This window comes from Mus pahari, chromosome 5 (genome assembly GCF_900095145.1).
Source record: "Mus pahari chromosome 5, PAHARI_EIJ_v1.1, whole genome shotgun sequence".
NCBI lineage: Eukaryota > Metazoa > Chordata > Mammalia > Rodentia > Muridae > Mus > Mus pahari.
Window position 1 is genome coordinate 106,270,269 of NC_034594.1, and position 13,977 is coordinate 106,284,245.

Sequence of the window (13,977 nt, forward strand, 5' to 3'; positions counted from 1 at the left end):
AACTGACCCTCTGTTGACTTCCAGTCTTTAGCTCATGCCTATCGTTTATGGAACTAGCTTTACTTTCTTTGAAAGCTGCTTGCTGTTTAAAGTAACATTTCCCCCCATCATGCTGCAGATGGAACCCAAGGCCTCAGGCATGCACAGGGGTTTCACTGCTGAGCCAATCTCAACCATGCTTCAGACTTCGGAAGCTGGGGACTGGAGAAATGGCTTAGCAGTTAAAGTATGCACTGCTCTTGGGACCCAAGTTTGGTTCCAAACACTTATGTCCAGCAATCCAGCTTGGGGGATATGACACCTTCTTGTGGCCCTGTGGCCACCACTTTCATATCCACAAATCCACGCTCAGACACATAATTCCAAATAAAAATAAAATCTTATAAAAAAAAGATTCCTTAAGGGAGCTGCTTATACTGGTACACAATTGTAATTTCAGTACTTGGCTGAAGCAGGAAAACTGTGAATTCTAGGCCACCTGAGACCACACAGGAAGCACTGTCAAAGCATAGCAAATGTGAGAGTGTGGACTCTGGATTCAGATGGCACAGGAATAAGTGTCAGTGTTAGCATTTGCTGTGTGTCCTTGGACAAGCTACCTAGCCCTTTAGTTACCTCCTATTTTGGTGTGTGTAATGATGGTGGAATAGTGTATATCTTGCAGGGGTGTTGTGCAGGGCACCTGGAACACTTACATTTCGCCTCTCTATACTCTTTCAGCCCATTGCTATGGACAGTGCCATCACTCTGTGGCAGTTCCTTCTCCAGCTCCTGCAGGAGCCTCAGAATGAGCACATGATCTGCTGGACATCTAACAATGGGGAGTTCAAGCTTCTGCAGGCGGAGGAGGTGGCTCGTCTTTGGGGGATTCGAAAGAACAAGCCTAATATGAATTATGATAAACTCAGCCGAGCCCTGCGATACTACTACGTAAAGGTAAATCCCTGCCCTGACCCGACACTATGTAGAGAACCTCATAACAAGACTTAATCTTTGTTTCTGTTGAGATGTTGAGTACTAATGTGGTTTGTTTAGTCTAGTTTACTTAACAGCTTCAGTGGTTTTGGTTGTATTTCTACAAATTCTTTAAAAGTTTTTTATGCTGTATTCATTGGTACACGTGCACATGTGGCAGTCAGAGGACAACTTGAGAGTTGGTTCTCTCCTCTCATATGGATTCCAGGGATCAAACTCAGGCTGTCAGGTTTGGTGGCAAGCACCTTTACCTGCTGAGTGACCTTGCTGGATGTACCCATTTTTATTTTACATGTATGGGTATTTTTACCTGCATGGATTTCTGTGTATTGTGCATGCAGTGCCTTCAGGTGCCAGAAGAGAGCTTCACCCCCTCCCTCAGAACTAGAGCTACAAACAGTTGTTAACCACCTGACATGGGTGCTGAGAACTGAGCTAAGGTTCATGCTCTTAACCACTCCCCACTTAGCCGTGTCTCCAGCCCCTTGGGTGTTCTTTAAAGGGAAAGGTATAAGATTGGAATACAAAGAAGGAAATTGGAGATGCTTGAAAATAAATACTCATATATGTCAGAATTTACTTTAAAGATTGTCATTTAGGGCTTGGGGTGCAGTTCAGTTGGCAGGCTGCTTGCTGGCATGCCTGAGGTGCTGGGCTCAATCTCTAACACAGCATAAACTGGGTGTTGTGGCACAAGGCCATAATCCTAACACTAAGGAGGTATAGGCGTGATGACCAGAAGTTGATGACTTGGGCTGGAGAGATGGCTCAGCGGTTAAGAGCACCAACTGCTCTTCCGAAGGTCCTGAGTTCAAATCCCAGCAACCACATGGTGGCTCACAACCATCGGTAATGAGATCTGACGCCCTCTCCTGGTGTGTCTGAAGACAGCTACAGTGTACTTAACATAATAAATAAATCTTTAAAAAAAAAGAAACACATATTTAAAATAATCAAAAATTACATTAAAAAAAAAAAAAAAAGAAGTTGATGACTTAACAAATGTGAAGCTAGCCTGAGATCTAGGGTGCTGTGCTCCACTAAAAAAAAGACAGTAGGAGCTGGGGAGATGGCTCAGTTACTAAAGTGCTTGTGGTACAAGAATGATGACCAGACAAGTCTGCTGCCCAGCAACCATAAAAAAAGAAAAACCAACAACAAAAACCCAAATATGGTGTGCCTGTACCCTAGTCCTGGGCAGGGGAGATAGGAGAATCCTGGGGCTTCTAGCCAGTCTGTATAAATTAGCAACCCTAATTAAGGACAACAACTATTGTTGACTTTTGACCTGCCAGGCACACACAGGCACACACCTACCTTCACACTTGGGGAAAACCCACATATACCTGTGCACACAAAAAATTTCACCATATATACTTGTAGATTGAATTATTTATGTAGTTTAGCCTAGGGAACACTAATACCTTAAAGAATAGCTATAGCCTGCTCCAGGTATGGTGACTTACTTATAAGTCAGCAGTTAAAAGGCTGAGGCAAGAGGATTGCCATGGGTTCTAGATTGGCAAGAGAAACTATTTAAAATAGAATTGATTATTTCCTCTCCTCCTCCTTTTCCTCCTCTTCCTCTTCCTCCTCTTCCTTCCCCCTTCTTCCTTTTCCTCTTTTCTTTCTCTTCCTCCTCTTTTTTTTTGTTTTTTGTTTTTATTTTTTATTTTATTTTTTGGTCTTTTGGTTTTTTTTTTGAGACAGGCTTCCATTGTATAGCCCTAGCTACCCTGGAACCAGCTCCATAGACCAGGCTAGCCTCAAAACCTGCTTCTGCCTCCCTGGTTCAGGGACTAAAGGCATATACTACCACTGCCCGGCTAGAGTTGATTTCTTAGTTTAAATTATACTTAAATTTTAAAAATTTATGTTATGTGTGTGTGAAGGAGAGAGAGAGTCACACTTATGCCATGGCACATCTGTGGAGGTCTGAACAAGCGTTTTGTGTTTGTTTTTAAAGATTTATTTATTTCATGTATGTGGGTACACTGTCACTGTCTTCAGACACACCAGAAAAGGGTGTCAGATCCATTACAGTCAGTGCTCTTAACCGCTGAGCCATTTCTCCAGCTCGGGACAAGTGTTTTTAATATATATTTATATGTATTAGTGTTTTGCCTGTATGTATGTCTATATGACATTTGTGTGCCTAGTACTTGAGGAGGCCAGAAGAGGATTTCAAATCCCTTAGAACTGAAGTTATTGATGGTTGTAGGCTATCATATGGGTGCTGAGAATCAAACCCATGTCCTCTGGTAGAGCGGCCAGCACCTTATTCATTCATTTTTGAGGCAGGGTCCTGGCTGTCCTGAATCTCTTTGTGTAGACTTATTTGGTCTCCAACTTAGAGATCCACCTGCCTCTACCTCCCGAATACCAGGGTTGAAGGTGTGTGTGTGTCACCATACCTACCTGTAGTAGCCAGTGGTCATATCTGTTAAGCTGCCTCTCCAGTCCTCCAGAGGATAGCTTTTGAGGGTGTGCTCTCACTTCCCTTTGTACTTGCTGAAGCAGGATCTTTTGTTTCTGCTGCTGAGCTGCATATTCCAGGATAGCAGCTGACCTGCAAGTTTCCTGGTGGTGTTCCTGCCTCTGCCTCCCATCTCTGTAGGAGAGCTGGGAGTGCATGGCCGTACTACAAAATCCAGCTCTTTACATTCTGGGGGTCAAACTTGATCCTTCCTTCAGGCTTACATAGATGATACCCTTACCTGTCAAGCCATCTCCTCAACCCAAATGATACCTTTTAATGTTTTATGACTTTGAATATTTACTTGGGCACTGGAGAAAAATAAACATCTCCAAAGTATAGACTTAGAATAAGAGTCCAAGCTGTCTGTTTCCTGCAACTTTCAGAAGTTGATCTTACCAGCTTTCCCAAGGTCAGAACCACTTGAAGGAAGTAGGAACTTCACAGCTATCACACTGAGACTCTTTAGCTCCTCGGAATGCTTATAGCTTATGCCAATGGGGCTGTCTAAGATTGCAGTTCAGTGAGTTATGACATAATACAGGTATTTACTTGGTTGAGAGCATCAAACAGTTAGTCTGAGCTTTTGTGTGATAGCGTAGTCCAGTTGCTAATGAGGCTTTGAACTGCTTTAATTTCTCTGAACAAGGACTCTGTTTGGTCTGGGTTGATGAATGTAGATGCTTTTGGAGTTGTTTAAAAGCTATGCTTAGTTCTCAAATAGAGCACTTCCCTCTATTTGAGGGAAATAGGTCCCCTTTTTCATGAACTATGAGAGGTAATTTATATGGAAGTATAAGGATGCTTATCTTCTCTACTTACAGAACATCATTAAAAAAGTAAATGGTCAGAAGTTTGTGTACAAGTTTGTCTCCTATCCAGAGATTTTGAAAATGGATCCACTGACGGTAGGCAGGATTGAGGGGGACTGTGAAACTTTAAATTCCATTGAAACCACCAGTTCCAAAGATGTTGAGTGTGGAGGAAAGGAGAGGCCACCTCAGCCTGGAGCCAAGACATCTAGTCGCAATGACTACATACACTCTGGTTTGTATTCTTCATTTACTCTCAACTCTCTGAATACCTCCAATAAGAAGCTTTTCAAGTCAATAAAGATAGAGAATCCAGCGGAAAAACTAGCAGAGAAGAAGACCCAGGAGCCAACACCATCCGTCATCAAATTTGTGACAACGCCTGCCAAAAAGCTGCCCAGCGAGCCTGTCGCCGCTGCCTTTGCAACGAGCCCTAGTCTTTCTCCATCTTCTGAAGAAACTATCCAAGCTTTGGAGACATTGGTCTCCCCCACACTCCCTTCCCTGGAAACCCCAGCCTCCGTATCCATTCTGGCTTCCACCTTTAACCCCACTCCTCCCGTTCCATCCATCCCCCTTCCTCTAAAGGAGCCTCCCAAGATGCCTTCTCCACCGCTGAGTTCTAACGCAGACATTGACACAGACATTGAGTCAGTGGCTTCTCAGCCAATGGAACTTGCAGAGAACTCGTCACTGGAGCCTAAAAATGAGGATTCAGCTTTGCCAGAAAAGGACAAAACAAATAACTCATCAAGATCTAAGAAGCCCAAAGGGTTAGAACTGACGCCTGCCCTTGTGGTCACAGGCAGTGACCCCAGCCCCTTGGGGATCCTTAGCCCATCTCTCCCAACAGCGTCTCTTACACCAGCACTCTTTTCACAGGTAGCTTGTTCTTTCTCTTAACTGTGACTGCATCCATTCACCCTTTAAGCCGTATCTAGAATTTATACCTGCAAGATTCAATTTCTGTTAATTAGGTTTGTCTTAGAAAGATTATATGTAAACCTGGGAAACTCATTTCCTTACCTTAATTAGAATCTTCAAAACAATAGAGATTTGACGTTTCATCTTTTAAAATTCCTTGTTCTCTGGTGACTGATATAACTCAGACGGTAGGGTGCTTTGTAGTATGTACAGAGCCTTGGGATCCACCCCCCAGCATTGTGTAAAAAGGGCATGGGGTCTGTACACCTGGAATCCCAGCACTCAGGAGGTAGAGGCAGGTAGAGCAGAGGTTAAAGGTCATCCCTGGCCAACAGAGCCGGTTTGAGACTAGCCTGTACTCCATGAGACCCTCTTTAAATAAAGCAGACCTCATTGATTTGCACAGTGTTCTACCTCTTCCCTTCAATCTGTTGCCATCAGGAGAAAACAGAAGGGACTGAGAACCTTGAGAGGAGTGATGGTGTGGCCTTGGAAGTCAGCTTATCTAGTTATGTTAGGTGTTAACTTGCTCAACTTGGACAGCTCTTGAATAAGACCACCCCAGAGTGTCTGACATTATAGGTACTCAGCTGGTGCTCTATTGTACCTGAATTTAGGTTTGCTTTCTCGTTTGGAAAGTCCCTATAAAAGTCTGGTTATAAAGTTTGGTTATTATTATTGTGACCCTTATCTTTTCTAGGTCATAAAATGATTTCTGAGCTTTTCATTTTGATAAAATTTCAGCCATAGGGACATGTGGGGAGGAGGATATAGTAGATGGATTCTGTTTGTATCTTTGGGAGGATGGAGCACAATCCTGGCAAGTCCTTGAGCAATCTTCTTGTGTTGCAGACTCCCATCTTGCTGACTCCGAGCCCCTTGCTCTCCAGCATCCACTTTTGGAGCACTCTCAGCCCGTTTGCTCCCCTGAGCCCAGCCAGACTGCAAGGTGCTAATACGCTTTTCCAGGTAAGTTACCCAAAGTGTAATGGGGGAATTTTAAGTGTGGATGTGGGCAGAGGTGATAGCCCACTGCCCACTGTCATTGCCACACACCTCCCATTTGATGAATATTTCACAGTCCTTTTCCTTTTGGTGCAGTGGGTGATTGGGGCCTGTCACTCTCACTTGCTGCCCAGCATAGTGAAAAACTTACATATTGCTAGCCCAGGAAAACACTGATGTTCAAGGCACAGTGTCTGTTGAATGCATATGGCTTTTTTTGTGCTAGGTCAAGTTAAACTTGTGTAAGTCAGACAGTCTGTGTACATAACACTAGTGTGTGCATACACACAGCTATGATGAGGATACATTTAGTGCATTTTAATTAGAATTACATACCTACACATGTACACAATCTGTTCCCCTTGTTTATCCCCTCTTATTGTCTTCAGAACCCTTTATCCCCCCTCTTCACAATACTTCCCCGTCCTACTTTGATGTCTTATTTTTGGGGTGGGGGTTAGGGTTATTTGGCTGTGCATAAGTGAGTATGGGACTATACCCCTGAAGACAAATGAATCCTCCTCAGTCATCAGCTATGAACAATCATAGCACCTCAGCTAGGATGGGGCCTCGTGTGCTCCTCCCCTGTCCTTGCTGGAATGTTAACTTACTTGATTTTGCTTGATCTTGTGTGAGTAACCACAGCTGCTGTGAGTGTATGAATTCAAGACCGTATCATTTTGAGAAGACAGTATCTCACAGCACCGTCCCCATCCTCTGGCTCTTATACTCTTTCTGCCCCCTCTTCCACAGTGTCCCCTGAGTCTTGGGGTATGTGTGATACAGATGTCTCATTAATAGCTGTGCATGCCACCAACACTGGTTCACTGCACTTGGAACAGTTGTGAGTCTTGATACTAAGTGTTGTTCACTGCAAAAAGAGGCTTCTCTGGAGCTGGAGGAGTGGCTCAGTGGTTAAGAGTGTGCACTGCTCTTGCAGGGAACCAGAGTCCAGATCCCATCATCCTTTTTGGGAACCTGCACTCACACATATAAACCTATACACAGAGACAGGGTTTCTCTGTGTAACCCTGGCTGTCCTGGAATTCACTTTGTAGACTAGGCTGGCCTCGAACTCAGAAATCCACCTGCCTCTGCCTCCCAAGTGCTGGGATTAAAGGCGTGTGCCACCACTGCCCGGCTTTTTTTTTTTTTTTTTTTTTTTTAAGCGTTTCTTTTAAGGGTGAAGAGCTGCATTCATCACTGAGTGTTTATAAAGTTAAGTATGTAGAAGGCTATTTGATATAGCATGTCTGTTTAGCAAAACACTAACAGTGGGTCCCCTTAAGGCCAGTGGCCTCCCTAGCTGTGGCTTTTGACCAGGTTTTCAGTACTAGGCATGGGTTCCCTCCTATGCATCAGGCTTCAGATCTTAATTAGAAAAGTGGTTGGTTACTCCCGTAATACTCATGGGATAGTAGCACCAGTGGGCATGTGTTGCCTGTCAGGTTAGGACTTGAGCGTCAGTGTGCGGTCCATTGCCAGGTAAGGCTACCGATGGCCTACCTTGTCTAGTGGCCTACATACTGTGTTCCAGCATTGTGAAGGCTAGCTAGCAGGGAGGAAGTTTCCAGGTCAGTTGCAGCTTGGTTTCTCTGGCCCGAAACCAAAGTGTGTTGTATCTTTAGGAATGAGGTCTTAGCAACTGGTGGGCAACCAAGAGCAGTAGCAATAGCCTACATTGTTTTGAGGGCCTCTGAGAACTCTTTGACCAACAATTCTTAAGGAAATATCCCATGCTCGGCACTAGAATTTGTTTAATTGCTCATGAATTCTGGGAACAGCATTATCCACCATGATGGAGGGTGTCTTCATTCAAACTTTTTTTTTTTTTTTTTTTTTGGTTTTTCGAGACAGGGTTTCTCTTGTGTAGCCCTGGCTGTCCTGGAACTCACTCTGTAGACCAGGCTGTCCTTGAACTCAGAAATCTGCCTGCCCCTGCCTCCCAAGTGCTGGGATTAAAGGCGTGCGCCACCACTGCCCAGCTATCCCTTCTTTTCTTGATTAAACTTTTTCATTCTCAGTATCCCCTTCCCCACTTGTGTGGCACATGTGTTCTACTGTTGATGGGAGCATGTTTTGGGAAAGGAATCACTAAGTGAGTTTTGTTTTATGCCATCATGTTGTGCTTAAGAAATCATGATGGTCTAGCCTTTTGTGCAAGATGAGAAATAATGCTGGAGATAGCCCCTCAACACCTGCAGTCCAGCACTGGGGAGACTGGGGTAGGATTGCAGTGAGTTTGAGCTACATAGTTACAGGCCCAACTAAGATACACTGTGACCCTTTCTAAAAACAGTGTGGGAACAGGAGATCTGTAAGAGGACACATAATAATAATAGTAATAATAATAATAATAATAAAAAAATAGTAGTCGTAGTGGTAAATATATAAACCAGTGATGCTTTTCATTACTGGGTGTAGGTGCTGTACACAATTCTATGGTGTACTTTTGCACAAGTAGCACCACGGTAGATTATACAGACACCCAAGGAAAAGTTGCACTAAGACTCTAGGATAGCTATCATGTTTTTAGATTGTTCTGTTGATAGAAAGTTTCAGCTTCATTATCTTCTAGGACCCTTGACAGAACTGTATGACTCATGCACATGTGCTAGGGGGAGGGTGCTGCCCATAGCTTTTCTCTCTGTAAACATTTGTTTGTAGGTTTCCTCTTTTAATTCCTTAAAAAAAAAAAAAAGGATTTATTTATTTATTTTTGAATATTAGTGTTCTGTCTGTATGCACATCTGCATGCCAGAAGAAAACATCAGATCCCATTATAGATGGTTGTGAGCCACCATGTGATTGCTGGGAATTGAACTTAGAACCTCTGGAATAGCAGAGAGTGTTCTTAACCCCTGAGCCATCTTTCCATCTCCTACTTTTTTTTTCTTAAGAGGGAAGTCTTGAGAATATTGTTATCAGTTATCTCTCATAACTAACACTTACCAGCCTTTCCCTGCTGAGCCAGCCCTGTGTCGACATTTTACATACGAAGTTTAAGAAATGAACTTTGTGTCATCTCCCTACCAAGATGTTTGGAAAGTTCCCTGTTAACAGTTTTACTTTTTCCTGTGTGGAAACAGAGTGTTAGAGTGCTCTGAAACTTTCAGCCAATCCTAGTGCTGTTCCTAGAACTGTAGCCTGGAGCACGGGCAGCCGTTGTCTAGGATGAGGGGGATGAGGGTGCTGGAGCACTTGTGCCTCTGGATTTCCTGTTGAGGATTCACAGTTGACTTTGTAACTGAGCAACACCCCTCGTGAGTTTGTCATTTATCAAATTTCTAACCCTCTGAGGTTAAACCTAAGGGTGTATGCCAGGGCATCATTAAGGTGGCCGTCTCTGTCCCTTTGAGGCAGATTGGAAAAAGTTAGTATTTACAGTGGTAGGACAAATACAGTTTTTTGAAAAAATTTATTTAAAAAAATTTAATACAATATAGTTTGATCATATTCTTTCTCTTTCCCCAAATCCTCCCAGATCCTCCTCACTTCCTACCCATCCAACTTCAAGTTCCCTCTCTAATATACATACTTATGTGTGTTTGTGTGTGTCAGTCTGTCTCTTTAAAACAACACAGAACAAATAAATGAAAATCAAAACAAACTAAAAATAAGCCAATAAGACAGGATAACAGAATGAAAGGACAGCAGTAACAACAACAACCAACATGCAGTCTGTCTGTGTTAGCCAGCTATTCCTGGACACACAGCCAGCCCTGGGTTGATGCACCCAGGGACAGTTCATGCAGAAAACTGATTCTCCCTTTCCCAGCAGCTACCAATAGCTTCTTAGAAGACAACCAAATTTTTATTTGTTTTTTCTATGATAATATCTTGGGCCTTCAAGACAGCACTTGCTGTAAGACTGACAGCTTAATGGCCGGAACCCACGTAAAGGTGGGGAGAGAGTGGCCTTCACAGAGCTCTCACTCACACCTGTCACTGCCACACCTGTGTGTGTGTGGCACCCCACCGCCCTACCACACATGATAAGTGTAAACAAACAAGAAATTGATCAGTCTTCACGAACAGTCACTGCCTTTGTCTTGAAGTGTTGTGTGCTCTGCCTGGGGAGAGGGGAGGAGAGGTTAGGACTGGATGCTAATCCGCATCTGTTTCCTTCTCAGTTCCCCTCTGTACTCAACAGTCATGGACCGTTCACTCTGTCAGGCCTGGACGGACCTTCCACTCCGGGCCCGTTTTCTCCAGACCTGCAGAAGACATAACCAGTGCAGTTGTGGACTGAGAGCCCAAGGGACTAGGAAACAGACATCCACCATGACTCGGTTCGAAGTGAGGGACCGTCTGCAGTGCTCGTGATTTCCCCACTGCCTGTTGCCAGGCCTTTCAGGACTCTGTACAGAAAATGCCTTAATTGGAGTCCAAGCTCCACCTCACTTCTTTCTTAAAAAGGTGTTTTGTTGTTTTTTGCTGTTTTGTTTTGTTTTAATCTTTTTCTTTCTTTTTTTTTTTTTTTTTTTTTTTTAGCAAAAAACATTGGTCTATTGGGGTTCAGCAGCTGTGTTTCTCAAGAGAGTCACAGAACAAAGTCACTGGTCCTGGATGTTAGGACCCTTTGGCCAGGGGGAGAAAGTATGCTTAGAATCTGTTACTTAAATACTTGTTAGCTATGTATGATGGCCCACTTCTGTGATCTTAGCACTTGGGAAGCTGAGGTGGGAGGAGAATGCCAAGGATGGATGGAGGGCCAGCCTGGGCTATATATATAGTGAGACCGTCTCAAAAAGACAAAAATACTACTTAAATGAAGCTAGTAGTCTATTTAGTAGTGCGTACGCTCTGTTGAATGTCTGAAGGGAGTGGCTCATCAGGAGTGGGAGAAACCTTGGGATTGGTCATGCTGGGGCTCTGGTTCGCCCTGAGCTCTGACATGACAGTTCCACAGAAAGACACCTTGTTTGCACTTACCTGAGCATATCTCTGTGCCATCTGTACCTATGATCATGTCTGAACCTGTCACTAGGCCCTGAGCTATTTTAACACAAGACTTTGAAAGCTCAGTTTTAATGTGGGTTTTGGAACATTCTGTGAGGATAGGAGATCCCACTGTGAGCACAGATCTCTGGTGTGTGCTTTGAGTGGTGTGGTTCTGTAGCCATGCAACACAGCATGCAAATGGTGTTTGTTTTTTTTTTTTTTGGAGAGTAGAGTTGTAGTTTGAAAATTAAATATCACAGGCAACCAAAAAGGTTCAGTTAAATACCCAGAGATAGGAGGTGGGATATTTTCCAGCTAGAAGGCCCCCAGAGTGACAGGCCCCTTTTCTTCTTGTCAGTTTTATCCACTTCTGCTATGCACTTAGCATGATGCTCCCTTTTAAATCTAAGGTCAGAGGATGAAGCAGCGGTTAGGTGTAAGCAGGAAGGCGAACTCCAAAGTGAAGCTTCCAGTTAGCTGGAGATGCAGACATGCTTAAAGTGTTTTACCGTGTGGGAGGTCAGATTGCATCTGACCATCCTCATACACAGGAGTTTGACTATTAGTAATGAGAAGTAGGGGCCTTCACCTGCATATTATAAAACTGTGTGGTAAGACAGAGCCAGATGTGCACAGATACGTTGATCTCGAATTGATGCTGATTTTATAGTGGAATCTTGAAAATTTTGACTCTAAAGTCCAGAATTAAATTAAATTACATGTTCTTCCCCCTGCCCACTAAAGCCTAACCGTGCCCTGAGTGGCACGAAGGAGGGGCTTGTGGGCTCAGAATGACACTGATAGCCGGTGGCATCCTTTCAGCTGCATAGCATTGGCTGTCCAGTGCAGAGACACTTAAGTATGGAAGTGTGCTGGTTGGGAGGGGGGGCCACAGTGCCTTTTAGAGGGGTGGTTGGAGACCTGTTACTGGTTCATTTATGGCTATCTAAGAGCTCTGTTCCCAGGATGTGCAATAGTAGTGTGAGAAGTAGTGTTCAGAGTGATGGGAACAGGTACTGTAATGGGCTTTCTTCTCATGGTGCATTATTTAGTTTGCATGCATATTTGGAATTACCCTCAGCAGCACTTTGTAGTAATTTAGTGGGTTACTATTGTGTAAACTAAGTAAGTATTGATAGATGACCTAACTAGATATTTGAAATTCTGAAAACAAAAAACTATTTTTATCTTCTTGAGTTAAAGGAGAAAAGCCATTGGTGTGTTTTTACAGATGAAATATTTGTTAATTTACTGTCTTAGCACAGAGCTGCCTTGGGTCCGAGGGCACCATTTAAACTCAGGCCAGGTATGGTAGCACAGGCCTGTAATCCCACCACGTGGGAAATGGAAGCTGGAGGATCAAGAGTCGGGGCTAACCTCAGCTACATTGTAAGTTTGAGACTAGCTTAGACTACAGGAAACCCTGTCTCAAAAAAAAAAAAAAAAAAAAAAAAAACAAGCATAAAACTCAGCAACTTTGTAAGAAACCATGAGGCCTTGTGGGGTCGGATAGACCTGCCTTGGAATGAATTTGTAGAAGCATGTGCTTGGTCTGTGCATGTGCGTGTGTCCTTTATTTTTTTTAAGTTGGTATATAACCTTGCTGTGTGTATGACACAGACATTTCTATCTATAGACTACCTCCTTCCTGGAAAAGTCTGAGCTTTGTGTTGGTTTGAATAGCCATAGAATTCTTAGCATCAACAGATAACTCAGGGAGAGACGCTGTCCCTTCAGCTCACCCCTGGTGTGCATCACCAGTCACCTTGCTAGGGCAAGCAGTGTTGGGCATCAGTCGCCTAAGGCAAGGGAAAGGAGCAGGCTGTCAGAGTTTGAGACTCCTGAGGCATCGTAGTTCTAATTCTGCTTCGGACCATCTCCACTTAGCTCAGTGACATAAGGTTTAGAGTTTGGGGTCTCAGGGTGGTCCTGCGAAGGCCTGGTTGGAGGGTCTGCCGGTTCCCTTGGGTGTCCATTGGTCCCCTGTGGTCGGTTTGAAGGCTGTGCACAGTAGCTCAGAGCAGTGCTGCACACCCCTGTATCTGTGTCCCTGGGGGAAGGGGGTCACTTAAACTGTACTTTTACTCATGCCGATGTTTTTAAAATACAAAATTAAAATGTCAAGTTTAACTTAAGTAATCTTTCAGTGACTTCAGTCCTGTGCCATAGTTGGTGTGTTTGAATAAGGGTAGAAGTTTCTACTGATTAAAAAAGTATGTAATAGAATCTTCAAGCCTTCAAAAGGCCAACACTTCAGTTTATCTTCCTTCATATTTAAACAGTTAAAATATAATTTTTTTCCACTATGTTTTTTGTTTGTTTTTGTTTTTGAGAGAGGATTTTTCACCCAACCTGACTATAAACTGAATTCCAAGTGCTGACATTTACGAGTGTGCACAACTAGGTCTGCTCATTCTTCAAATTTGTAGAGAAAGTAAGTCCATGAACTTGTATGGAGTACTCTAAACTTTTCTTCTTAAACTGGAAAATTCCTTGTGGATTTATATACATCCTAGAAATCAAAAAAAGGCAAGAGAGGCTCGGTGTTCGTGGCATGATGTCACCTGTTGATAAGAGGCAAGAGAGGCTGGCAGGTATACCAGAGGCTTGGTGTTCACGGGGTAATGCCACCGTTAATAAGAGCCACTGTTTCTTCCTTCGCCTTGGTCTTGCGCTGTGTGAGTTACAGTGCTGTGTTGCTGTGGCCTCTGATTTTAACATCCTGAAAGCCCCGTTGAGCCCCGCAGGGAATTTGCAGTGCACGCGCCTTGATCGGGAAGTTTTGTTGTTTTTTCTCTTCTGAGAGTGAATCTGTACTTTAGGCTGGCCTTGAACTCTTGG

At 43.6% G+C, this 13,977-nt stretch overlaps 1 protein-coding gene across 5 annotated transcripts in view; it reads left to right on the top strand.

Annotated features, from left to right (window-relative positions):
* The window catches only part of Elk4 (ETS transcription factor ELK4), an 18,386-nt gene extending 5,794 nt beyond the window's left edge, over positions 1–12,592 (top strand). For all 5 annotated transcript variants that reach the window (XM_021198264.2, XM_029538494.1, XM_029538496.1 and 2 more), the window contains exons 2-5: positions 721–936; positions 4,276–5,145; positions 6,040–6,156; positions 10,326–12,592. In XM_021198264.2, coding sequence (XP_021053923.1) covers positions 730–936; positions 4,276–5,145; positions 6,040–6,156; positions 10,326–10,424 — 1,293 coding nt within the window. In that variant the 5' untranslated portion in view covers positions 721–729 and the 3' untranslated portion in view covers positions 10,425–12,592. The remainder of the gene's footprint in view (positions 1–720; positions 937–4,275; positions 5,146–6,039; positions 6,157–10,325) is intronic.
* Positions 12,593–13,977: the final 1,385 nt, after the last annotated feature.